Here is a 26,381-nt window from a genome sequence, read left to right on the forward strand (position 1 = left end):
AGACCTCCACCAAGTACAATCTAATCAGAACATCAACTGGGAATATTGAAGCGCCCTTAGTTCAACACTGGAGGGATAAAAAGCATAAGATTACTGATATTAAGTGGAGGGTCATTGATCAGGTTCGTGTAGGGTGGGAGGGTGGCGACGCTAAAAGTAAACTGAACTTTAAGGAGCAAAAATGGATTTATTCTTTGAACTCAGTGACTCCTATGGGTTTAAATGCCGAAGTAGAATGGACTACCTTAATATGAGGCGAAAAAAAAGGGGGGGCGTGTTTTTTACGTTAAGATCGATGTCATCACGTTCTAAAGGGAGTTAGGTTATTTAAAAGTGTGAACGCCGCGGCCATGTTTCCTGTCTTGAATTTCTAACGCGGGAAGCATGAGCAGATAGATTTAAGGTAACCTAGAAAGTAATAAGATTGTCCTTTAATGATCTATGTTATTTCTATCAAAGCTACTGTGTAAATTCGATACTACTATGTAAAATTATTTGTTGCAGGGGGATTTCCTTGACACAGCCCTAAGGGGCGAAACGTAGCCTACGTCGGAGTGCTTACCCCCACCCGCGTAGCATAAGATAAGTACCGATATATTTAAAATCTAAAATATATATAAATTATTAATGAGAAGAAAATTGAATTATAAGGGACCGATGACGATTGGGGGTGCCAGTGCTCTGCATGTTCTAAAAAGTTTAGTGGCATGCAGACGGTACCACTGAGGTCCATGAGAAAATAAAATAATAGAATCTATTTTGAAAACTTTTTGGGACTCTCCAGTTGATGTTCTGATTTGATTATCTTTTTGGTCATTCCCACTCTCTCCTGTTCTCTTGGTATCTTGTGAGAATGGTTTTCTTTTTGCACTAGGGTAAAACCTGTTTGGGGCTGGCCTGGATGAGGTGGTAATTCTAGCACTTACCTCTCCTGGAGACACGCATGCTTCTTGATAGAGGAGAACTGAGAAACGGGGTGATCCATATCAGTTCCTAAAGCCCAGTTCGGGAGCTCGGCAATGTGATTTGAGAAGCAAATCCAGCACCACTGGACCATACTGCATTAATGCAGGAGGCCTCTGACTGAGGCATGAGCAGAAAAATGGGTCGACAATATCAACATAAATCCATCCCAATTAATTGTGTCTGGGGAAGAGGAGATGAGAAAACACCATCAAACACATGTGTAGCAAAGGAAGAGGCGACTAGGGACTACACTTCCCCCTCCCAATTCGTGATTTTAGGACTCGTGATTTTGATTATTCGCGATTTCCTAAAACCGGAATCCTTCCACCTGCCGCCTGGACCTCCCCAGACCTTACCTGGTGGTCTAGCGATCTTTCGGGGCAGGAGCGATCTTCCTACACTCCTGCCCCGTGCAGATCACTCATACAAAATAGCTGTCGTGAGTTCCCGTTGTAGTCTCAAGAGACCACAGGAACTCACAGCAGCCATTTTGGATGAGTGATCTGCACGGGGCAGGAGCGTAGGAAGATCAATCCTGCCCCGAAAGACCGCTAGACCACCAGGTAAGGTCCGGGATGCCGGGGGGAAGGTGGGAAGGAGGCGGGGGGTAAATCAGAGTCAGCCCAAAAGTTATTCGCGAATTTTCAATATTTGCGGGCCGGCTCTGCCCCTAACTCCCGAATATTGAGGGAAGAGTATACATATGTAGCCCCTCCCCAGCTAAGTATTAAGTTACCTCTGCAAATTCCTTTATAAACTGTCCTAATAACTGTCTTTACTCTGTATAGAAAGTTTAAATAATCTGCCCTAGATTTCAAGACTCTTCTCTACATCCAGTTTGACTTAAGGGGTATGGGCTAATATATGGCTCCAGAAAAAAAAGGATGGATTGAAACATCCAAGTTTTACTTCCATTGAAAGTACAGTGTTCTCCTGGTCGTTTGCGGTCGGCGGTTCGCGGTCCCGGTCATTCGCGGTATTTTCTGACCGCGAATTGCCGACAAGGAGAGGGCAGCCGGAGCGCCGCGAGTGCAGGAAATCACTCGCGGTATGCTCCAACCGCCTCTTCCTGCACTAAGTCGGGCCTTATCCAATCAGGAGCTGCTTTGACACGCAACTCCTGATTGGATAATGCCCGACTTAGTACAGGAAGAAGCGGTCGGAGCGTATCGCGAGTGATTTCCTGCACTCACAGTGCTCTGGCTGCTCTCCTGCTGCCCTCCCGCTGCCCTCTTCAGGCTCCCCCATGAAAAACCGGTTTTGCGGTTTCTCGAGATTCGCGGGGGTTCCTAGAACGGAACCCCTGCGAATATCGGGGGAGTACTGTAATGGAATTAAAACACAGATGTCTCAATCCATCCTCCTTTTTTTGGAGAGATATAGTAACCCTGTTCAGAGGGCATAGAGAAGGACAGTCTCGGGTGATGAGGAAGATAAGAAAAAGGCACAGTTACAAAACAGAAAGGCTCAGATCTGAGAAGACAGATTAAAGTTTACATCTTTTGACCTATGCTACTTCTGTGATTCTAACATCTCGCATAATATACAGTAATAAATGGTCATCAACGAGCTCTTACCAGAAAAACAGGTGACTGTTCCCTTTTGCTTCTGTGCAAAGACCAGGCTCCTCTGTAATCAGACCTCAAGCCCATCACACAGTACAGTGATTCTAAAGTATGATAGGTACAGACAAATTACAGCACATTTTCACATCCTCTCTCCTAGCAATATAACTCTTCCCCCCCCAAAAAAAAAAGCTGAAATTTTTCTAGCCGTTGGGGGGGGGGGAGGAGGAAAGAGTCTTAACCAACGTGTTAAGCAACAGCCCACGTTGTGAGCAGATTGCTGGACCCTTGTCACAGATCCTTCCTGCCTTTCCCCCCCCCATCCTCCCTCCCTGGTGATGTGGTATTTTCAAAGATGACCAAAGACAGAGCATTCCGACCTGAGGGGTGATCCTCATCCTCTGACCCATGATCAAAACCGCCGGTTGGCGTGCCTCCTGCCCAGTGAAATGACCGGCGTTCAGGGTGAAGGCAGAGCACAGTAAAATAACACATTGGAGGAATGAGCCTCAGCCTGCAGAGACAGCTAAGTTTCCAGGTTTATTGGTTTCTGATATACCGTTTATCTACAATTGGTTGAACGGTTTACAGTAAGTTTAATAAAATATCACTTAAAATAGACATAAAATTAAACCCCCTCCTTTACCAATGCGTAGCGCGGGTTTTAGCGCTGACAGCGGTGGTAACTGCTCCGACACTCATATAAGGGAGGGACGGGGAATTGGGAAGGGGGGAGGGGTGAAAGGGGGGAATAGGATTTGTCTTATAAAATATTTGGAGGAATGATAGTATTTAATGCAATATATGGATTTGAATTTTCAAAACTGGTGAAATTATTTGTAATGAATATATATTATATAGTTGTTTCACTTTGTTTCTTCAATAAAAACTGTTTGAAAGTAAAATTATGCTTGATAAATAACTGGCTTAACTTTAAATGGCTAAGGACCAGTGGGAGTGTGTGGTGCAGTGGCTAGAGCTACAGCCCCAGCACCCTGGGGTTGTGGGTTCAAATCCTGCCCTGCTCTTGTGACCCTGGGCAAGTCACTTAATCCTCCAGTGCCCCTTAATCCTCCAGTGCCCCAGGTACATTAGATAGAGTTTGAGCCCACAGGGACAGATAGGGAAAAAAATGCTTGAGTACCTGAATAATTTGTAATCCACATGGAATATAAATAATTAAAATAAAAAATAAAAATATTCACTGGTTAAATTAATATTCAGTGGCTGTTGATGATGGTCCTATTTTACTAAGCCACGGTAGAGGTTTCTACCGTGGCCCTAAATGCTCCGACACTCAGGAATTCTACGCATTGGAGCATTTAGCGCTCTGGGCCACAGTAGAAACCTCCGCCACAGCTTAGTAAAAGGGGGCATATAAATAAAGGCCCCCTTTTTATCAACCCACGTAAGGGGTTTTTTTTATTTTAAAAAAACCCTTATGCGGCTTGATAAAAGGGGACCCATGTTAAGAACCAGAGCTAGCGCTTCACATTATATCCTAGCTAGTCCAGTTAAATATCAGGTCCTATATGTCTTTTTTATAGTACTACTCGAAAGGGTACAGAGAAGAGCAACAAAAATGGTTAAGGGACTGGAGGAGCTGCCGTACAATGAGAGGCTAGAGAAACTGGGCCTCTTCTCCCTTGAGAAGAGGAGACTGAGAGGGGACATGATCGAAACATTCAAGATACTGAAGGGAATTGACTTAGTAGAGAAAGAGAGATTGTTCACCCTCTCCAAGGTGAAGAGAACGAGAGGGCACTCGCTAAAGTTAAAAGGGGATAGATTCCGTACAAATGTAAGGAAGTTCTTCACCCAGAGAGTGGTGGAAAAATGGGAACGCTCTTCCGGAGGCTGTTATAGGGGAAAACACCCTCCAGGGACTCAAGACAAAGTTAGATAAGTTCCTGCTGGACCAGAACGTACGCAGGTAAGGCTAGACTCAAATAGGGCACTGGTCTTTGACTTAAGGACCGCCGCTTGAGCGGACTGCTGGGCACAACGGACCTCTGGTCTGACCCAGCAGCAGCGATTCTTATGTTCTTAATTTAAAACTTGAAAACAGAGGACTGCCCTCCTAGTTCCTTTGGGGTGGGGGGGGGGGGGGAGGGGAGGTGGTTGTTGTTTTTTTATGATTCTTGCTCGTGTACGTCATTAGCTCCTTATTTTATTGGGAATTTTATTCCCTTCCTATAGCAATAATTGCAAAGTGACAACACAGTGACAAATTCCTAGCACAAAACAAAGAAACAATGAGTTCCAGAATGCTTTCTCTCGTCTCTTCTTCCTCTTCTCCATCCCCCTTCCCCCCTTCCCTGCAAGGCAATTAAGTTGACAGATAGAATGATGCATCTCTTCATTCTCCTTGTAAAATGACTAGGATTACTCACTCATCACGTGTGGTGGCCTTCCAAGGAAGGCTGAAATAAGCCACCCCTGCTGAATAGGATTCAGAATATACCACAAGGTTAGCCAGACCTAAGGGACTCAAGATCCTCGACAGGGCCTGTCACCTAAAGACTATGCTGAAGTGCTTTAGAAAAGAACAGAAGTGCAGTCAGGGGCATTGGGGCGGTGGGGTAAGAGACAAACCAAGCACTCTTTAGTCCTTCCTACTTCTCATTCTCCAGGGGCCATAGTTGTCTGATGCTGTGTGGAACAAAAAGCTGAAAGACCATGGCATCTCACTGCTTATGTCTGTTGTACTGCTGTTTGTGAGTTAAGAACATAAGAATAGCCTGACTAGGTCAGCCCAATAGTTCATCGAGTGGCAATCTGTTTTCCTGTCCTATTGCTGGATTGATCACTGCCTCACATTGGCATGCGGTTAGGGCCTTTAGGGGATCAGCCCCACCACCTAAAGTCCCTGAGAGCACTGCTCTGAATTTGATTGGTTGAGCAGGCAACAGGCAGATGCTGCTCAGCCCATCAAATCCAGATTAGCACTGCCAGGGCCTTCAGGGGGGTTCAGAGAATCCCCCAGCCCAAGAGCCCTGCTTTTTTTTTAAACATTTTTGGTTTACTTTGTGTTTGATGCAGTTTGACAGGTTGAGCAGGCTGCCCACTCGACAAATCAAACTGCATCAAGCTAAAAGTAAGCAAAAAATAAGAATAAAACAGCAGGGTAACCAACAAATTAAATTTTCTCTTCCTTCCAAAAAAGGGATTCAAGGAGTCAAGATTTTTTAGTCAATCTCTGATCTTTAAGTTTCATCAACTTTGGAATGATCTTCCATTGCTTTTAAGGAGTTCCGGCTCACTTCAATTTTTTCGCAAATCTTTAAAAACTACTTTATTTGCTAAACACTTTAAAAATTAATTTCCCGAAATTTAGTCTTATTTTTTATGGTTTTTATTTGTTAAGTTAATTATTGTAAACCGAGTTGAGCTTTCTTAGAATGATGACTCGGTATATAAAGTCAAGCCTTAGATTAGATTAGGGTTGCAGAGCTGGGGATTCACTGAATCCCCTGAATGCTCTCACTGCACACCACTGCTTCTTTAACCTTTGTTTGGCAGAATATTGTAGACATCTTCCATTGCCTACTGCGGCCCCCAGTACCTGGTTTGTTCTGATGAATCCTTATCTAGTAACTGGGCAGGCCTAACCCCTGAGATGTCAGTGATCTGAATGTATGTGGAATGTGCTTTAACGAAAGACATTTTTATAGTAAAAGTCGGCATCCTTCCTGCCTCGGTTACCCTATGTGTCTATTTCAATACTCTATTTTGGATCTCTTTCTTGCATCCTCTCTAGAGGTCTGCACGGGAACGGGGATCGCGGGAATCCCGCGGGTCCCACGGGAATCCCCCCTAACCCACGGGACTCCCACGGGGACCCCCCTCTGGCCTACGGGACTCCCACGTGGATGAAAGGCTTTGGAAGCAGGGTTCGTCCATATAATATAATGGACAAGTCAGCCTTAGTAAAAGAGGGGGTTTATAAGTTAATTACCTGAACAGAAAATAAAAAAAGGGATCCACCAAAGAGATTCCACAACGAAAACAGCAGCGCAAACACAAAAGAAACTGTGGAATTGATGATCCTGTCAGAAGTAATTGCTGCTTTTTATGGGTACGGGCGGGAATGGAGGTAATTCCTGGCGGGGATGGGTGGGGACGGAGAGGATCCTGGCGGGGACGGGCGGGGCTGGGTGGGATTTTTGTCCCCGTGCAACTCTCTAATCCTCTCTCTTGATTTCTCCCAAGGGCTTCACACTACTATATAATGTTTGCTTAACCCAGATTCTGTGTATTGGGAACATTAATTTGTTAGATATTTATTACTAGTATCAGTGTTTCCCCCTGGATTCTATATATAATGCTCAAATTTCTATGCCCAACTTTGTGTGCGAATCGGAGATATGCAAGCAACTAAGGGGTCCTTTTACTAAGGCGTGCTAACTGATTTAGCGTATGCCAAAGATTAGTACATGCTAAATGCTAAGGCATGTTAGCATTTAGCATGCGATAATCTTTAGCATGTGCTAAATCAGTTAGCACACCTTAGTAAAAGGTCCCCTTAATGAACTAATAAAGACATGGGGAAAAATTCTGTCTCCTTCACTGCCCTGTCCCCGGACCACCATCCTCTTCACTGCCCCATCCCCACCATCCCCTTCACCACCCTGTCCCCGTCTCTGCCGTCCCCTTCACCGTCAAGTCACTGTCCCCGCTCTCCCTTTCACCGCCCCGTCCCCGCCTTCAGCGTCTTCTCCTCTCCAACCCCCCCCCCAGCATCCTTCAAGCGGTCCAGCAGCTCCCTCCCGCCGGCCAGCCGTGCATTTCTCTCCCTCCCTCCCTCTTAACTTCTCTTGTGGCGAAACTGGCAATTTGTATAAGGCTATGCGCTGTATTACAGCCGAAACCTTGAAGTCGCGTCGGGTTCCCTGCTAGAAAATACTCCTCCGATGCAACCGGAAACAGGAAGTTGCGTCAGAGGAGATTTTTCCAGCAGGCAACGCGACGCAACTTCAAGGCTCCGGCTGTAATACAGCTCTTAGCCTTATAGAAATCGCCAGTTTCAACAAGAAAAGGTAAGGGAAAAGGAGGGAGGGAGGGAGATGCATGGCCGGCGGGAGAGAGGGAGCTGTCAGATCGAACGCTCGTTCACCGTGCGTGCTAACCATTCACCGCTCCACAGGGCGGTGAATGGCCTTGTCCCCGATTTCGCGGTGACCTTTTTTTTGGGGTCACCGTTTTGGCGGGTTACCCGCTAGCCGCGGGTAACAACCACCTTGTCATTCTCTACTCGTACTGGCAGTCTTAAAATTTTATTAAGATAGGATTTGTCATAGAGTCGTGTTTCGGCAATATAATGTTTGAGTACTGTTCTCTCAAATTTTGCAGTCTCTGTAAACCTAATGAATCTCATGTACAACTGAGTTTAAAGAACTCAAATCTCCCCTGGCCCTGAAAGATGTGCGGCAAGTCAATAATGAAATTCTTAACCACTATGTCGATTGGTCCCTCTGGCAGGCTTTCCTAGATCATCTGCCAGAACCATGCCCAGGTTGTTCACCCTCTCCAAGGCAGAGAACGAGAGGACACTCTCTGAAGATAAAAGGGGATAGATTACGAACGAACGTAAGGAAGTTCTTCTTCACTGCCTCACCCAGTGGTGGAGAACTGGAATGCTCTCCCGGAGTCTGTTATAAGGGAAAACACGCCCCAGGGATTCAAGACAAGGTTGGATAAGTTCCTGCTGAACCGGAACAAACGTAGGTAGGGCTGGTCTCGGTTAGGGCACAGGTCTTCGACCTGGGGGCCGCTGCATGAGCGGACTGCGATGGACCACTGGTCTGACCCAGCAGCGGCAATTCTTACGTTCTTATTGCCGTTCCAATTAGAAATGCTTTTAAAGAAATGATCTGTAAATTAGCAGTACAAATTATTCAAATTCAAATTATTCTTTACAGAAGTCTAAATCACTGTGACTTCATGAACAGTAAACCAGTGCCTTTTTTTTGTTTGTTTTAAACATTTTTGAATGCTTGAAAATTGAGTAGTCAAGCTACAAATTCTGTAACTTCATTGTGTTTAAAGATAATCTTATGCCACTCTGCACATAAATGTAGATAGTAACAATAAATAAATCTATAAAACTTCACGTTGAAATTCCAAGCTGTTGCTGAGAAAACAGCAAAAATAAATCTAGGTTTCTTTGTTTTTTTGCCTTACCCTATAGCTATATACGAGGGGCCGTTGAAATGTTCTCAGCCCAACCAAGAAGAGAATGACGTGGAGCCAAAAAACTTACAAGTTATTCCACACTTTTCTTGACATTTTTCATTTCAATGAGGCAAATGCATCTAGCAAAAAGGCACAAGTATAGGGAAGCCAAGCCATTGTGGCATCACCAATGAGGTTGCCTCATAGGCACTGATGGAATGAGGCATTATGACATCACACTAGGAAGGGCTGCTGAAAAGTTCTCAGCCCAACCAAGAAGAGAATGACGTGGAGCCACAAAACTTACAAGTTATTCCACACTTTTCATAGGGAAACCAAGCTATTGTGACATCACCAATGAGGTTGGCTCTTATGCACTGGTGGAATGAGGCATTATGACATCACACTAGGAAGGACTGCTGAAAAGTTCTCAGCCCAACCAAGAAGAGAATGACGTGGAGCCACAAAACTTACAAGTTATTCCACACTTTTCTTGACACTTTTCGTTTCAATGATATGGAATGAAATGAAAAGTGTCAAGAATAGTGTGGAATGTATGTTTCAAGGCTTCACATCATTCTCTTCTTGGTTGGGCTGAGATCTTTCCAGCGGCCCCTCACATATATATATATATATATATATATATATATATATATAGGGTTTCTTTTCTTCATCCTGGTGATTTCAGCTGGTTTTGATAATGTTATCACAAATGAAGCTGCACTTTCAGGGTCACCACAAGGACATAACTCCCTAGATGGAGCTGCAGCAGAGATTCCATAGGGAGTGCAACATGCACACACATGGTGGCCTCGGAAGAACAGTTCTCACTATCTAGAACAGATACTGTTTCCAATAGGGATGTGCACAGGCAAAAAAAAAAAAAAGGTTCATTCTCAGAATTTTTTGAAATTTTCTGTGTTTGGCTATTTCTTCCAGTTCGATTTTAACATGAATTAGAACTTTTTAACCTGTGCATATCAACATAATACATGCTTTAAAAAGACGGGATAACAAAATTTTTTTAAAATTAAAAACTTGAAACTAATTGAGCGACGTATGTAAAACTCAATTTTATTAAAACCTTTAGTGCAAACTGGATGCTAGCTAACTCCTTGTTTCCAAACTCATATCTAGCCAAGCTTGTCTGATTTGAAAACGTTCTCGTTCTTACAAGCTTTGAATCACTGACACCCCCCCCCCCCATCCAAATTCAGGGCTCCCTTTATGAAGCCGCGTTAGCGGCTTTAGCGCACGCACCTTGTTAGCATGCGCTAACCCCCCGTGCTAGCCCGAAAAACTACCGCCTGCTCAAGAGGAGGCGGTACGGCTAGCGCGTCTGGCAAATTAGCCCGCGCTATTACATGCGTTAAACCGCCAACGCGGCTTCGTAAAAGGAGCCCTCGGTGTGATTCAGATGAGTTGGATCGGTTTGGCTTGCCTACCTGATCAACCTTCCTGTTCGACTTGAGTCCACTGATGTCAGCGAGCCTCACGTTGTTCCCCTGTGTCCCTCAGTATTCCATCATAGTAAAGGTTTTTAGGTGCAACTTTATCTCCTCCTGTATTTGTTCGAGTGGTACCTCCCTACTAGACATATTTGGTACAATTATTTTAAATAAGGAAAGGTGGTCTAGGAAATCCAATACAGTAAGCTAAATTAAGCTGAAACCTTCCGTGACGAAGGATTGCAATAGTACCTTACAAAAATACACCCTCCCTTTTACTAAGCTCAGGGCGCTAAATACTCCGACACTCATAGAATTCCTACAAACGTCGCACCTTTTAGCGCCCCGAGTAGTGGTAGAAACCTCTACCACGGCTTAATAAAAGAGGGCCACAGTTCACAAAAATCCTTCATGCTTCGGGGTCCTTTCACTAAGGCGCACTAACAGGTTTAGCGCATCCTAACAAATCATTGTGCGTTAAATGCCACGCAGCCCATAGGTATACTGTAATCATTAGCATGTGCTAAATCCATTAGCACACTGCAGTGAAAGGACCCCTTAGTGTAGAGATCCTGTGGAGAAATATCCTAGAGTCTACTGGGACTTTGGTATTTACCCCCAGAAACTTTGATTATAAATATGTCAACTTTCATTCATTTTTTTTGATGATGACTTTAATTTTAAGCTTAACTATGTGATAATTCTACGTAGTGTACACATGAGTGAAAATACACATAGACCACTACACATTCCTTACACTTTGGCAAAAGTGGAGATTTTATCCTCCGTTGAAGCTTCATTGAGACTTGATTGAGTACATTGTGAAGTCACGGAAGCAATTGTTAAAACTGCCTTCTGATTGGTCAGAAGTTACCTTATGATTTATTGAACAAGCAGTAAGAGTTGGATGTAGGATTTATTTGATCTAGACCAGTGGTCTCAAACTCGTGGCCCGCCAGGTACTATTTTGAGGCTCTCGGTATGTTTATCATAATCACAAAAGTAAAATAAAACAGTTTCTCTTTAGCTATAAATGACAATATTATTATTAGCCAAAAGGAAAGATTTATAAACTATAAAGAGTTTTATTTATTTTATTTTATTTATTTATTTATTCGATTTTCTATTCCATTCTCCAGCCCTGATGAAAAGTTGTCATTTCTTTAATAAGACATTAAGTATTTTTTCTGAGGCCCTCCAAGTACCGACACATCCAAAATGTGGGCCGGCAAAGGGGTTGAGTTTGAGACCACTGCTTGCATTGTCCTGCTACTTGGTCCTTCACCTCCCTACTAAGGACACTTTCGGAATTAACAACACACCTGCTCCTTTCATTGTTGGTAATATGTAAGCCACAGTCTGTTTACAGAATATACAGTGCCTGCGTCATGCTTGCACGACTAGTGCTAACTCTTGAGACTGTCCCACAGATGCCGCTCAAATTCTTCTTGCATTCTTTAATCTCAGATCATCATCACTCTTTTCTAATCTTCCTCCAAAAACCTGCATTTAACTTACCAAGAGCTCTCTGCCCTCATCACCTCTCATGCCGATCTCTCCCTCCTAGCTATGATTTCAGGAAACTACATTTATCAAGTAGACCCGTACAGCCTCTGTTGCTTCCTCTCTCGCTTTTCCTTCCCCCCCCCCCTTCCCCTCCCTTTTCTCTTTTTGCCACCCACGCAAATACCGGCCCACATACTCCCAGAACTCAGCTCCGCCTGGTCTCTGGAAACCAAAAAAAAAAAAAGGTGAAAGCTAGCTGACAAATAGAAAATTTGCCTGAAGGATAAATGGACTAAAATACCGACTGGCCCCAGTGGCAGAGATAAGAGAAGGGGGACACTGGGTTTAAGATGAAGCCTGTCTGCCCTCCCTGTCCTACTTGACTGGCAGGTGTACTGCCCGTCACAGGGCTGAAGACGCCTACACAGGGCAGCTTTGTTCCAAGGTCACATTGACATGGTAGGATGCCCTGGAGCAGTTTCAAAAGGTGAAGAAGCCCTTCCCCACCACCTCCAGGGAAAAATGCACAAGAGAGAGAGAGAGAGAGAAAAAAAAGTATGTACAGATAGAAAAGGACAGTGATCATTTCAGTGCGCTGAGGGGCCACCTGCTAAGAGAGGACAGTTTGCTCCTCTTAAAGCCTGCCTGCCTGAAGACACTTAAGAACATAAGCAATGCCTCCGCTGGGTCAGACCTGAGGTCCATCGTGCCCAGCAGTCCATTCACGCGGCGGCCCAACAGATCCAGGACCTGTGCAGTGATCCTCTATTTATACCCTTCTATCCCCCTTTCCAGCAAGAAATTGTCCAATCCTTTCTTAAACCCCAGTACCGTACTCTGCCCTATTACGTCCTCTGGAAGAGCATTCCAGGTGTCCACATTGGGTAAAGAAGAACTTCCTAGCATTTGTTTTGAATCTGTCCCCTTTCAACTTTTCCGAATGCCCTCTTGTTCTTTTATTTTTCGAAAGTTTAAAGAATCTGTCCCTCTCTACTCTCTCTATGCCCTTCATGATCTTGTAAGTCTCTATCATATTCCCTCTAAGTCTCCTCTTCTCCAGGGAAAAGAGTCCCAGTTTCTCCAATCTTTCTCTCTCTCTCACACTCTATTTCTGTCTCTCTCCCTTTCTCTCTCTCTTTATTTTTATTTCTCTCTCTCTCTCCGTCTCCCTTTCTCTCTCTCTTTCTGTCCCTCTCTACTCTCTCTATGCCCTTCATGATCTTGTAAGTCTCTATCATATCCCCTCTAAGTCTCCACTTCTCCAGGGAAAAGAGTCCCAGTTTCTCCAATCTTTCTCTATCTATCTATCTATCTCTATTTCTGTCTCTCTCCCTTTCTCTCTTTCTTTCTATCGCTCTCTCTATATATATTTCTCTCTCTCTCTCTGTCCCTCTCTACTCTCTCTATGCCCTTCATGATCTTGTAAGTCTCTATCATATCCCCTCTAAGTCTCCTCTTCTCCAGGGAAAAGAGTCCCAGTTTCTCCAATCTTTCTCTATCTATCTATCTCTATTTCTGTCTCTCTCCCTTTCTCTCTCTCTCTCTATTTCTCTCTCTATATATATTTCTCTCTGTCTCCCTTTCTCTCTCTCTTTCTATCCCTCTCTACTCTCTCTATGCCCTTCATGATCTTGTAAGTCTCTATCATATTCCCTCTAAGTCTCCTCTTTTCCTATCCTGTGCATATGGGAGGAAAAACACTTTTAATAATAATAATAACTTTATTTTTCTATCCTGCCATAGTCAAATGACTTCTAGGCGGTTCACATTGAAAGAAGGCTGGACAATTTAATAATGCCCATTGATAGCTCAGAAGGATCCGCATTAGCAGTGCTGTCCAGTCCTGTTTTATAAAGCCCACAACCTACTGCATTCTAGTAGATTAAAGTACTGCTCGAAAGCCTGATATAATTCATAGGGCTCCTTTTACTAAGCCGCGATGGCGTGTTTAGCGCATGCAGGATTTTAGCACGCGCTACGCGGCTAGAACTAACGCCAGCTCAATGCTGGCGTTATGGTTTAGCACGCGGGGCAATTCAGCTGGCATTAGTTCTAGCCGCGTAGCACGGGTTTAGCGGCACTAAAATCCTGCATGCGCTCAACGCTATCGCAGCTTAGTAAAAGGAGCCCATAGTCTAATGTCTGGGGTTGACAATACAGACTTCCAAGTGACAAGTACCTGGTACAGATGTTTGGAAACCCATCTTAACCTCGTCTTCCATCGCTGCACCTATGAGTCTGTGCTTAGACTTCCATTATAACCCTTTTAGGACAGAGACCTCTTGGCCAAATCTTTCTCCTTGTCCAGTGCCCTGCTTCAGCTTATTTCTGAATAAAACTGCATCTGCTCTTTTATGTTCAAACATTTTATTGAAAGAATAAAGCAAAAATACATATATATTATACAGAAATATATTCTTTACAAATGATTTCACAAATGTTAAAAAAATTCTAATCCATATATTTTATAAAATTCTATTATTCCTCCAAACATTTTATATAATAAACCATAATCCCCCCCTATCACCCCTTCCCTACCCCGGCCCTCCCTATTCCCTCACCCACCCTCCCTCCCTCCCTCCCTCCTTCCAAATCTTTCATTTATCCCCCCCTTTCCATCCCATTTCCCTCCCCTCCATCCCATAATCAATTCCCCCTCCCCGGATGAAAGAGGGCAAAAATAAAGAAATACAATAAAGATCTGGAATGTAATTTAGACAACCTTAACTTCAATGTAAATCACTGAAAATTAAACTTCTTGCTCTAGGTGAAAGATTTCGAATATAAGGGTCCCAAACTTCCATAAAAAGACAAGTTCTAGTAGATCGCCGAACTTCCCAAATTTCAAACAAAAGTAAACGATGCAACTGGTTCCTCCAATACCAAAAGCCCTGCATCTGCTCTTTCATCGTCAAGGAGTCACTCACCATGAACCTGAAACACGGGTTATACATAACCCTTTAGTTGCAATGCAGATTTACAAATCCCCCTCCCCCTTCCCCAGTGAGCTGATTCTGCTGCTCTTTGTATTGAATGTCTGCCCCACGCAGTGTTCACTTACTTGGTTTAATCCTCAGCCTCCTATTCACTTCATGCTTTCTTCAATGCCAGGTCACCGCCACCTGCTTCTGCTGCCACTCAGATGCCATCCCACGCTTTGCAGATGGCAACTTTGTTTAAGCGGGACTTCATTTGTAAAACTTGTGGAGACTTTTAGTAGTAGAGACAGCAAGGGGTAAGATTTGGGGGGGTTTCTGATTTAATTTTCAGTATAAAAAAGAGCGCTGTCACATGAAAGCAGTAAGATGCTTTTCTGCATGGTGTTAAAAAAAATTCATGTGGAAAGTACAAGCCTCGTTTGCATTCACTTTTCCCCATGCCAGACTGGTCCTGCATCCAATCAGATCTGGTTCAGATTTCTCTTGAATTTTCTGCCTTCTGCTACAGTATACTGACTCAGCCTGGACCAGGATTGCCAACTGGCTGCGTTGCTACTGGACAGGAAAATCCAATCCTCATTTCACCCCACCACACATTGGACTGACAGTGTTCATAGGTACAGGCAGAACTGTATAGCAGGTGTGTGCTGGGAGTAAATCCTGGACCGGATTATCCTGACTGGTAGAAATGGAGGGTTCATAGACAACAACGCGGAAGACAAAGGCGCGCACCAACAACTGAGCGCAAGACAGAGGTGCACGCCAAAGAAAATTACTGTTTTTAGGGGCTCCGACGGGGGGTTTTGTTGGGGAGCACCCCCAGTTTACTTACTACAAATCGTGCCGGCGTTGTGGGGGTTTGGGGGGTTGTAACCCCCCACATTTTACTGTAAACTTAACTTTTTCCCTAAAAATAGGGAAAAAGTGAAGTTTTCAGTAAAATTTGGGGGGTTACAACCCCCCAAACCCCCCACAACGCCCCCACAACGCGGTGCGATTTGTATTAAGTAAAGTGGGGGGGTTCCCCCCCACGCCCCCCCTTCGGAGCCCTAAAAATAGTAATTTTCTTCGGTGTGCGCCTCCCCGCTGCGCTCAATTGTCTGCTCGCGCCTTTGTCCTGGCGCGCTTTTGACCTGACACCGAAATGGAGTGACATGACAATCACAGTCTGTCCCGTTGGACACAAAGCTGTTTGGCAACCCTACTGGTTGAGCAAATGTTCCATTTTCACAAGGTGATTTAGCAGCACATCACTGAAGATGGTCACTAGAGAGAAAAGAAGTTAGGCTTTTTGTGCCATTTTTCTGTGAGGCTCTTCCAGGACTCGAAGGTTACGACTGTTTGCTGCTTCTTTTTTTGCTTTGTTTTTAACAAGTTTAGTTATTATATCTCTGAAATTGAAGAGGTACGTTCCAAAACCTGGGGGGGGGGGGCCTCAAAAATGAGTTCATAGTGGAAACAGACTGCCTTTAGACCAGGGGTCTCAAAGTCCCTCGCAATCCAGTCGGGTTTTCAGGATTTCCCCAATGAATATGCACGAGATCTATGTGCATGCACTGCTTTCAATGCATATTCATTGGGGAAATCCTGAAAACCCAACTGGATTACGGTCCGCAAGGAGGGACTTTGAGATCCCTTAGTCCAGGGAGTATTCCAGTCGGGTTTTCAGGATTTCCCCAATGAATATACATGAGATCTATGTGCATGCACTGCTTTCAATGCATATTCATTGGGGAAATCCTGAAAACCCAACTGGATTACGGTCCTCAAGGAGGGACTTTGAGATCCCTTAGTCCTGGTAGTATTCCAGTCGGGTTTTCAGGATTTCCCCAATGAATATACATGAGATCTATGTGTATGCACTGCTTTCAATGCATATTCATTGGGGAAATCCTGAAAACCCGACTGGATTGCGGCCCTCGAGGAGGGACTTTGAGATCCCTGCTTTAGACTGTAGATAGCCAAAGGATAATAATTAATAATAATAATTTTATTTCTTATATACCGCTGTACCGTGAGGTTCTAAGTGGTTTACAGTAGAAACAGAAGAAATGCAATAAGTAAGATTAATTAAGATGAAGAGAGAGTACTTAGAGTTCCCTGACTGTCCCAAAGGCTCACATTCTTGCTAAAGTACTTGAGAAAAATAAATTAGTTAGGTTATAAACATAGAGTAGAAGAAGGTAGGAAAACAGTTCATAGGAAAATTAATTTCGAATACATTATACATTATATATTGTTCAAGGCGGAATACAAATTATAGGAATTACCAAAAGAATTGCGTAATAAAGATTATCTAGATAAATTACATAACAGTGATTCGTGTACATTACATGGTGTGGTAGAGGATTCAATTTTGAGAATTACATATCAAGGGAATCAATTGATAACAGAATATATGTGTGAAATTTGCTCAAAAAAATCATTTTATGATATTCAGAGAAAAAAAATGGACCGTGTTAGGTAGAATTCTTGGGAATAAAATCTGCGTTTATCCAGAAAACAGCTCTGCGTACGTAGCATGTTCTGGAACTCACCTTTTCAGCTGCTTTAGATCAGTGGTCTCCAACTCAAACCCTTTGCAGGGCCACATTTTGGATTTGTAGGTACTTGGAGGGCCTCAGAAAAAAATAGTTACCGGTAATGTCTTATTAAAGAAATGACAATTTTGCATGAGGTAAAACTCTTTATAGTTTATAAATCTTTCCTTTTGGCTATGTCTTTTATGTTCAAACATTTTTATCGAAGAAACAAAAAGAGAATACATTCATATACATAAAGATATTCCTTACAAATAAATTCATATATATATATATAAAAATTCCATTCCATATATATATGTATATTATGAAATAATATTCCATTCCATATATATATGTATATTATGAAATAATATTATCATTCCTTCATACATATTATATTATAAAACATAATCCCCAATTAACATCCCCCTCCCTCCCCTTCCCCCCACCCTCCAACCCAAACCCTTTCCCCCCTCCATTCCAATCCCCATACCCTCCAACCCATTCTCCCTATCCCTTCCAGGATGAAAGGTGACAAAAACAGACAAGTTTTGGAATGCAATTAAGAAAACCATAGCTTCAGTGTAAATCATTAAGAATTCAACTTCTTGCTTTAGGTGAAAATTTTTCAACATATGGATCCTAAGTTTTCATAAAAAGACAAGTTCATCTAGACAGGGCTGCCCAAGTCCGGTCCTCGAGATCTACTGGCAGGCCAGATTTTCAGAATATGCATGAGAGAGATTTGCATACCAAGAAGGCAGTGCAGGCAAATCTTTCTCATGCATATTCATTGTGGATATCCTGAAAACCTGGCCTACCAGTAGATCTCGAGGACTGGACTTGGGCAGCCCTGGTCTAGGAGATCTATGAACCTCCAAAATTGTCATTTATAGCTAAAGAGACATATGACCAAGAAACTGTTTTATTTTGCTTTTGTGATTATGATAAACATACTGAGGGCCTGTGGATTTACGTTTCAAGTTTCAAGTTTAATAATGTTTTTGATTAATCGCTTAATCATATTTCAAAGCGATGAACATAATAATAAAATTACAGTATTAAGGGAGTAATACAATACTTAACAAAAAATTAAGTCCAGAAAGGACTATTAACAAACTTAACATGTGGCATTAAGTGAATTTAAAATGAATCATCTGAAGAACTGTGGCCAGAGGAATCAGAAGTTTACTTTATCATAAACAGTGTTAATATTGACTTCAATTTGGAAGGAAGGAGCACAAGGAGGGTTTTTGAGTCAACGAGGATGATCCCCTTTCTAGTCTGCACACAAGACTTGTTCTGGCAGTAAGCGGGGATCTGAGGCATTTTCCTCCTTTTGTGACTGTCAGAGCACCTGATAGAAATAACGTTTTGTAGAAATCTATGGTGTACAGAAAATGAGATTATAAGAAGTTTGTTAAAAGGTTTACTGGGAGGTTGTATGTTATAGACCAGGGGTAGGGAACTCCGGTCCTCGAGAGCCGTATTCCAGTCGGGTTTTCAGGCTAGCCCTAATGAATATGCATGAGAGAGATTTGCATATGATGGAAGTGATAGGCATGCAAATTTGCTTCATGCATATTCATTAGGGCTAGCCTGAAAACCCAATTGGCCTGGTGTTCCTCCAGGACAGGGTTGGGAACCACTGCTATAGAAGATTAATTTGGACCTCTCTATCTGCTTGTATTGTGAGCTTAAATAGTGGGGTTCCCCAGGGGTCTGTGCTGGGACCGCTGCTTTTTAACATATTTATCAATGATCTAGAGATGGGAAATAACTAGCGAGATAATTAAATTTGCTAACCACACAAAGTTGTTCAAAGTTGTGAAATTGCAAGAGGATCTTGTGAGACTGGGCATCAAAATGGCACATAGCACTTTTCCCCTTCTGTGGGTTTATTGTCTGATGGTTATCAATAACAGGAAGTGAAACAAACACAGAGATGCATGCATCAGAGAAAAGGAAGTGGTCAGAAGCCCCAACACTTCCAGCTAGACCTTGTTGCTAAGCAACCCAACGCCCACGCAGGGCTTGCTCAAAGCCCAACGGGTACCACCTTCTTACCAAACAGACTTTTAAGTCTTTATTGAACCAAAAAATATGGTAAAATACATTTTTCTTTCATGAAGAAAGATAGAAAAGAAAGTAATAGAATTCAAAGGGGTTTTTCTGGTACATTTAATTTGTGTTTTCCAAATTCCTTTTTAAAGGAATGCAATCCAATTTCTATGTTTTCTGCTCCCACATGGAACAATTTCCATGTGGGAGATTTTTCATCTCTAACACATCTCACTCTTTCTCTGCCTCCTTTCCACCTCTTGCCATGCCCCTTCCACCCACTTCTATGTCACCCGCTTTTCATTCAGTCTACTGCTTCAAGATGGGAACCTATCAACCAAGGGGACCTGCGGCAAGAAAGTCCAAACTTTCTTCCTTGCACTTTCTACTGTTGATCTTGAGTGTTGCTAGATCAGCAGCAGGAAATGCTGGCTCATGAGGTTTGAACCTGCTCATTGTGGCAGCCAGCATGTCCGCAGAGGATATTGCATTGAGCAGGAGTTTACTGCTCTGTTTGGAAAGTAAGCGATGGCTTTGTGAAGTTATAGACTCTCATCCAATGCGGAACTCTTGGCAGGTATGTCCTTGGAATAAGGTAAAGAAACTGTGACTAATGTGGCCCACCGATCTATTACTAGTGTGGCCACCAGTCTTGGTTGTCCCCCCCCCACCCCCACCCCCATCGCATGCAGGGAAATTGGAACTACAAGCTCATGCATGCAATGGGGACTGGATTAGAATCCACTGGACAACGAAGCTTTTGCTTCTTCAACACCTTCAGGTGTATCTTGCAGATTTTTCCCTGCTGATCGTGTAAATCACATTTAAAATTACGTTTCACATACCGTTTTAACAAAAAAAAGTACATTTTTACAATCTCTTATTATACTTTCAGGCTAATGCAATTAATCACACGCCAAGATTAAGGAAGGCATTTTTTTGTCGGTCCACAGATCAGACAAGTCATAAATGATGAGAGATTTGAAGATCTGTTAGTCAGTCCAGAAAAAAATCACCTGGAAAGCATCCAGGGATATTGTTGAGAATTTTTTTGTGGGGGGGGGGGCAGTTACAGAGCATCAAACTATATTCAATTGGTTGACAAACTTCTTAGAGCATACAAAACCATGGAGTACGACATGTCAATGAAGATGCACTTTCTACATTCACACTTGGGACTTCTTCCCCACAAATCTAGGTGCAGTCAGCGATGAACATGGCGAAAGGTTTCACCAGAGCAAACAACAAGAAGAAAAAAATCCAACACAATCTGCAGTGAATAGAAGACAAACCAAAACAAAGAAAACTGCAGACAGATGTACAAAGATGCAGGCTAAATTTATTGAACCAAAAGCATGAAAGGTTTCACCAGGACATTGCCATTATGGAAAAAAGATATCAGGGCAACTGGAATCCATCAATGCAACACAGTGGTCTCCAACTCAAAGCCTTTGCAGGGCCACATTTTGGATTTGTAGGTACTTGGAGGGCCTCAGAAAAAAATAGTCAATGTCTTATTAAAGAAATGACAATTTTGCATGAGGTAAAACTCTTTATAGTTTATAAATCTTTCCTTTTGACTAAGTCTTAATAATAATATTGTAATTTATAGCTAAAGAGACGTATGTTCAAGAAACTCTTTTATTTTACTTTTGTGATTATGATAAACATACCGAGGACCTCAAAATAGTACCTGGCGGGCCACATGGAGGTCCCGGGCCGCAAGTTTGAGACCACTGTTGTAACGAGATGCACAGACACTGAGTACAAACAAAAATCAGCAGGAAAACACTTTTAGCCACGAACTATCACAACATATCAGAAACTTTGCGCATTAAAACATGTTACAGTCAATTAAAGATGCCATCGTGTTTCTCAAAATTCCTACATGATACAGTGAGTGGGAAATTATATTTGTGTTTATTTTGAAGGGGTCTATCATAATCACCAGTTTGTTTTAAGGAAGCAAAACTTTTGGAAAATTTTGTTGACCATTGCTATCATTGTGGCTACCCCAGCCATAGTTGGTTGACCTCCCGTTAAGAACATACCTGCCCCGTCACCTCCCCATTGTGTTGACTGGCTTGAGATGTAGCCCAATGAGTTAAAACTTATTGAAGGGAGATTTAGTGAGGAGGGAGAAATATTGTGACCCAGGACTCATTTATTAAATACTTGAAAGGAAATCCTCAGGTTGGTAAATCTGCTTTGCTTTCATCTTTCTTCCCTTCCTGAGCTTAGAGACGTAAATTGGATGAAATTAAGTTTGGAGGGTAGAATGCCGACTAGCCATGCTAAGATCAGAGCTCCAATGATATCTGTGGCTGGCCACAGAACTATGGAAGGCCTTGCCTGGTATCCTGCGGTTTTGTACAGGGAGGATGAATTTTAAGAAAATGCTGAAAACTTGATTATTTCCCAATGCCTTCTTATGCTAAGGTATATCTCAGTTGATAATCGCCTTCTAGAATTTTTTTTGACAGCAATGTATGATATAAAGCTTGCTTGTATTTCCAAATTGATTGAATTTGCGCTCTATCCCTGTTTGCCCTTCCTGCTGATCTTCGCTTAGAAAACTTTTTAAATAAATTCAAAATCAAACTCAAAACCTTCCTTTTTAAAGACGCCTATACCTTGTAAACCCTGATTTCCACAACCATCGTTCCTCTTTCGTAAAACCTCTTTGACAATCAAAACGCTTCTTTTGAAGTGACTCCCCCTTTCCATTTTGCCTCCCTTTATTTTATTTTTTTTCCATTTCGATGTATTTAATAACTCTCCTCTCCCCTTGTTTTCCTTCCGTATGCGTAAGTGCTCCCCCCTTTTAGCTTAACCTTGCTTTTATTTTAATTTATTTTAAGTTTTATATTCTATTCTATTTTATTGTTAACCATTTAGATACTTGTATGGTAAACGGTATATCAAAAATAAAGAAAACTTGAAAACTTTATAACAGGGATGATTAATGATGTTTGTTTAGACATGTCTATGTTATATGTGATAATCGTAGGGAAACAAGATTTTATGTATGTGATATGGAAACTGCATAGTTGTATGCAGTATATAAATTTTAAAATAAATAATAAATAAGTCTGATATACTGCCTTTATGTGGTACAAGAAAAGCACTTTACATTTATATTATATGCAGGTACTTTCTCCGTCCCTCCTTTCACTCTGATTGCAGTACGACTCACATTATTTACATTATGCAATGCCCCTGTGATTTGCTATATGTGGGCTAAACCAGAAGAAAAGTAGACAAGGATGACTGAGCCTAAGAGCTGCATTAATAGGGCCATTATGACAGAAAGTTTCCAAGTTTATTCAATATCAATATACCATTTACAGCAGGGGTGCCCAATAGGTCAATCGCGATCAACCGGTAGCTCGCCAAGGCAAAGTGAGTCGATCATCCAGGACTCCCTTTGCCTTGGCGATCTATCGGGCCGATCAATCTTCCTCTCCCCGATGTCAATTCTGCCGTCGGAGAGGAAGTTTGGGCCAACCAATCGCTGCCTGGCTGGCGGAACTTCCTCTCTGACGGCAGAATTGACGTCGGGGAGAGGAAGATTGATCGGCTCGAAGCAGAGAGAGCATGTGGCGGCAGCGGTGGCAGCTTTGGGGTGTGTTTGTGGCCATTGGTGGCGTTCGGGTCCTGTTCCCCGATGGCAGCGGCAGTGGCAGTGGCTTGGGAAAGGGCAGGGAGAAAGAAAGAAAGGGGTGCAGGCAGGGAGACAGAAGGAAAGAAGAGAAACAGGAAAAAAATAAAGGAGGCATGAAGAGAGAAAGAAAGAAAGGTCAGGGAGAGAGGAAGAAAAAGTTGGGGGAGGGAATGAGGTTTGGAGGAGAGGAAGCATACAGGCTGAAAGAAAGATTGGATGCACAGTCAGAAGAAGAAAGTGCAACCAGAGACTCATGAAATCACCAGACAAGGTAGGAAAAATGATTTTATTTTAAATTTAGTGATCAAAATGTGTCTGAATTTATATCTGCTGTCTATATTTTACAATATGGTCCCCTTTTACTAAACCGCAATAGTGGTTTTTAGCGCAGGGAGCCTATGAGCGTCGAGAGCAGCGCTGGGCATTCAGTGCAGCTCCCTGCGCTAAAAAATGCTATTGCGGTTTAGTAAAAAGGGAGAGGGGTGGGTATTTGTCTATTTTTGTATGGTTGTTACTGAGGTGACAGTGCATAGAGTCATCTGCTTTGACCTCTTTGAAAAAACCCCCGGAATAGGAATGATAATTAACAATTCTATGCGTACAGTGTGCGTTGTGTTTTTTAAAAATTTTATTGTTGGTAGATCATTTTGACTTGGTCATTTTAAAAGTAGCTCGTGAGTCAAAAAAGTGTGGGCACCCCTGATCTACAGTATAATCTCATTATAACAGACTCGCATATAAAAGAACCTCGCCTATAGCGGACGAGGTCCGCATTTCCCGGCCGTGCGCCTTTATAAACATGCAGAAAATCATCGCATATAGCGGACTCGCATATAACGGACTTTCGGATATAACGGACAACCAATTTGGTCCCCAGAGCTGCTTTTAGCTGTAGTTTTCTTCGGCTATAACGGACTTGCAGGCTCCGCCTACAAGGCGCATGGCGTACCGGTGATATAGTATCAAAATGCAGCCCAGAAGAAAATGACAAAGTATTTTTATTTCCAGAACAGTACGACATAATGCTTTAGAACATATTTTAGTGTTCTGGTTTTGCAATCGTTTCGTGCCGTACCAATGTTTTGCTGAGTTTTGTTATTGATGTTGCAGTTATGGTTGTGCAGTGACTGTTGTTCATTGATTGAACTTTGTTTCAAGTTGACTTAAATAAAGTTTTAAAAAAATGCAACTCTGGATATAACGGACTCTGGATATAACGGACTGTTTTTCCAGGTCCCTTGAAGTCCTTATAACGAGATTATACTGTATCAAGAAATACCTAGACAGTTTACAATACTAATTAAAAAACAACAATAAAGCCTTTAAAAGTTAAAATAAGAGGAGGGAAGACAAGACAATAAAACTTACTGGAACAAAGGAGGCAGGGGGGCAGGAAAGAAAAAAATACATCGAGATAAAAAAAGGGGGGGGGAGAGGAAAGAGGTGGTGGAAAAGACAGTGGGGAGGGGGTCACTTCGTGGAACAGTTTCTTGTTCCTTGCTACTGCGGATCTTGTTAGCCGAGTATAAAGTCTTCAGTTAGATCACAAACTTGAGGTATTACAAGTCTGTTATTGAAGCATTGTTGTCATTAGGTGCCATCGACTTGATGAATTGTGGATTTAATTTAATTTATAACATTTTTATTGAAGAAATCAGTAAATATACAATATTATAATACAATAAAATAGTCATTAAATTAAAATTCATCATATTAATTTCCATCAAATATCTTTCATTTCTTCAAACTATATTTCCAAAATACCCATGACATCTCTCAATACCCTCCCCCTAATTCCTACCCCTTCCCTTTTCCCTATTGACCTCTCCCCCCTCTCCTCCCCCAAAATTTAGTTTTTAACTTTTTTATTGAAAGAATCATACTAAACCCCCCCAAACCCAAAGAAAGTTGACAAAAATAAAGAATAATAAAAATAAAGAAGTGGAATTTTAAATAAATAATCATAGCTTCAATGTAAATCATTAAGAATTAAACTTCTTGCCTTAGTTGAAAGATTCTGAATATACGGATCCCAAATTTCCATAAACATACGAATTTTCCTAGCCGAACGCCTAACTTCCCAAGTCTCAAATAACAATAGACGATGAAATTGATTCCTCCAATGCCAAAAACTAGGAGCTTCTTTTGATAACCAAAATTGCATAATACATTTATGTCCTATTATACACGCCTTTTGAAATTAAAGACACTTCTTTTTACCAAAAACCCCACAAGCCGCAGCTTTTCCAAAAAGTACTCCCCTTGATGAATCTACAACAGAACTACCCCATATTGAGCCTAAAAATGACAGGATGGCAGACCAGAATGACCTAATTAAAGGGCATGACCAAAAAGGGGGATTCTTTATGTCATAAATTGATTTTTGAATATTTATAATTGGGATGGGTGTGAAGATATCAATATTTAGAATAGATAGGTCTAAATGACTAGCCTGTATTTTGGCACTCATTACTACGTCCTGGGAAACCTCATGGCTGGAATATTGTGTGTTGGCTTGGCTGCATACGTCAGGGCTCAAGGAGCATACCAGCTTTCGCTCCTTGGCATATCGTCTTTATGAACTTCTAACATCAGAACCTATTGTCTGACTGGAATTTACTTTATTTCATTTATTTTATTTTTATTTATTGTTTTCTCAGGTACTTTAGCTAGATTGTGAGCCTTCGGGACAGCTAGGGAAATCCAAAGTACCATTTTTATTTTTTTTATTTTAATGTATTTTTAATCTATCTTCATTGTAAACCGCTTTGAACCTCACGGTATAGCGGTATATAAGAAATAAAATAATAATAATAATAATAGGATAGTTATGAAAATATATGTTTGTGTTATACGGAATGATAATTGTTTGGGTGGGTGGGTGGGGAGGGGGAAAAAAGGATGATTATGAACATGAGAAAGATGAATGTGCTTTTATTGTATTACTATGAGTTGCATTGGTTGTATGTTTCAAAACTCTAACAGGATCTTCCCCAATCTACTTGTCTGAGCACCTTGAAATAGCAGGCCCCTCTCGCACACGAAACGCCCACCTATTCACCTTTCCCTCCCTAAAAGGCTGCCTCTACAAGAGATTCATTGATAGAACACTAGCATTCCAAGCGGGCAAATGGAACAATTGCCTTACTGCCCTCATTTCCAACTCCCCGCCCTACCACCTGTTCAGGAAGTCACTAAAAACCTACCTCTTCGACAAATTCCGCTAACGCTGCCTTCCCCCCTTCCCTGCACCCTCCTGACCTCGATATGCCTCCATGCCCTCCGACTACGCCCCCCTCCCAAGCCACTATGGCCTCTCTTACTCAATCTCTGCTTTATCTAATTGCCCTGCCTTATCATTGCCTCTCATTTAACATCACCGTAAATGTATCACCGCTATAACATGTAACATCGCTGTATACGCACAGCCTCCTCTTTAGTATATGCCTTTTTACTACTGCTATTCATGTAACATCTCTGTAAATGTAACAACACTATAATATGTATCATCGCTGTAAATGTACAGTCTCTTCTAT

At 42.1% G+C, this 26,381-nt stretch overlaps 1 protein-coding gene across 4 annotated transcripts in view; it reads right to left on the reverse strand.

The window, feature by feature from the left end:
• PTPN7 (protein tyrosine phosphatase non-receptor type 7) overlaps positions 1-11,791 on the reverse strand; it is a 39,500-nt gene extending 27,709 nt beyond the window's left edge. For 2 of the 4 annotated variants that reach the window (XM_033919281.1, XM_033919278.1), the window contains exons 1-3: positions 11,672-11,791; positions 2,544-2,635; positions 927-1,146 (exon numbers count right to left, since the gene is read on the reverse strand). In XM_033919281.1, coding sequence (XP_033775172.1) covers positions 927-1,057 — 131 coding nt within the window. In that variant the 5' untranslated portion in view covers positions 1,058-1,146; positions 2,544-2,635; positions 11,672-11,791. Of the gene's footprint in view, positions 1-926; positions 1,147-2,543; positions 2,636-10,150; positions 10,296-11,671 lie in introns of all 4 variants that reach the window. The other 2 variants (XM_033919279.1, XM_033919280.1) reach the window with 2 other exon arrangements.
• Between the last annotated feature and the right edge of the window lie 14,590 nt (positions 11,792-26,381).

This window comes from Geotrypetes seraphini, chromosome 13 (assembly GCF_902459505.1).
Source record: "Geotrypetes seraphini chromosome 13, aGeoSer1.1, whole genome shotgun sequence".
Lineage (NCBI taxonomy): Eukaryota > Metazoa > Chordata > Amphibia > Gymnophiona > Dermophiidae > Geotrypetes > Geotrypetes seraphini.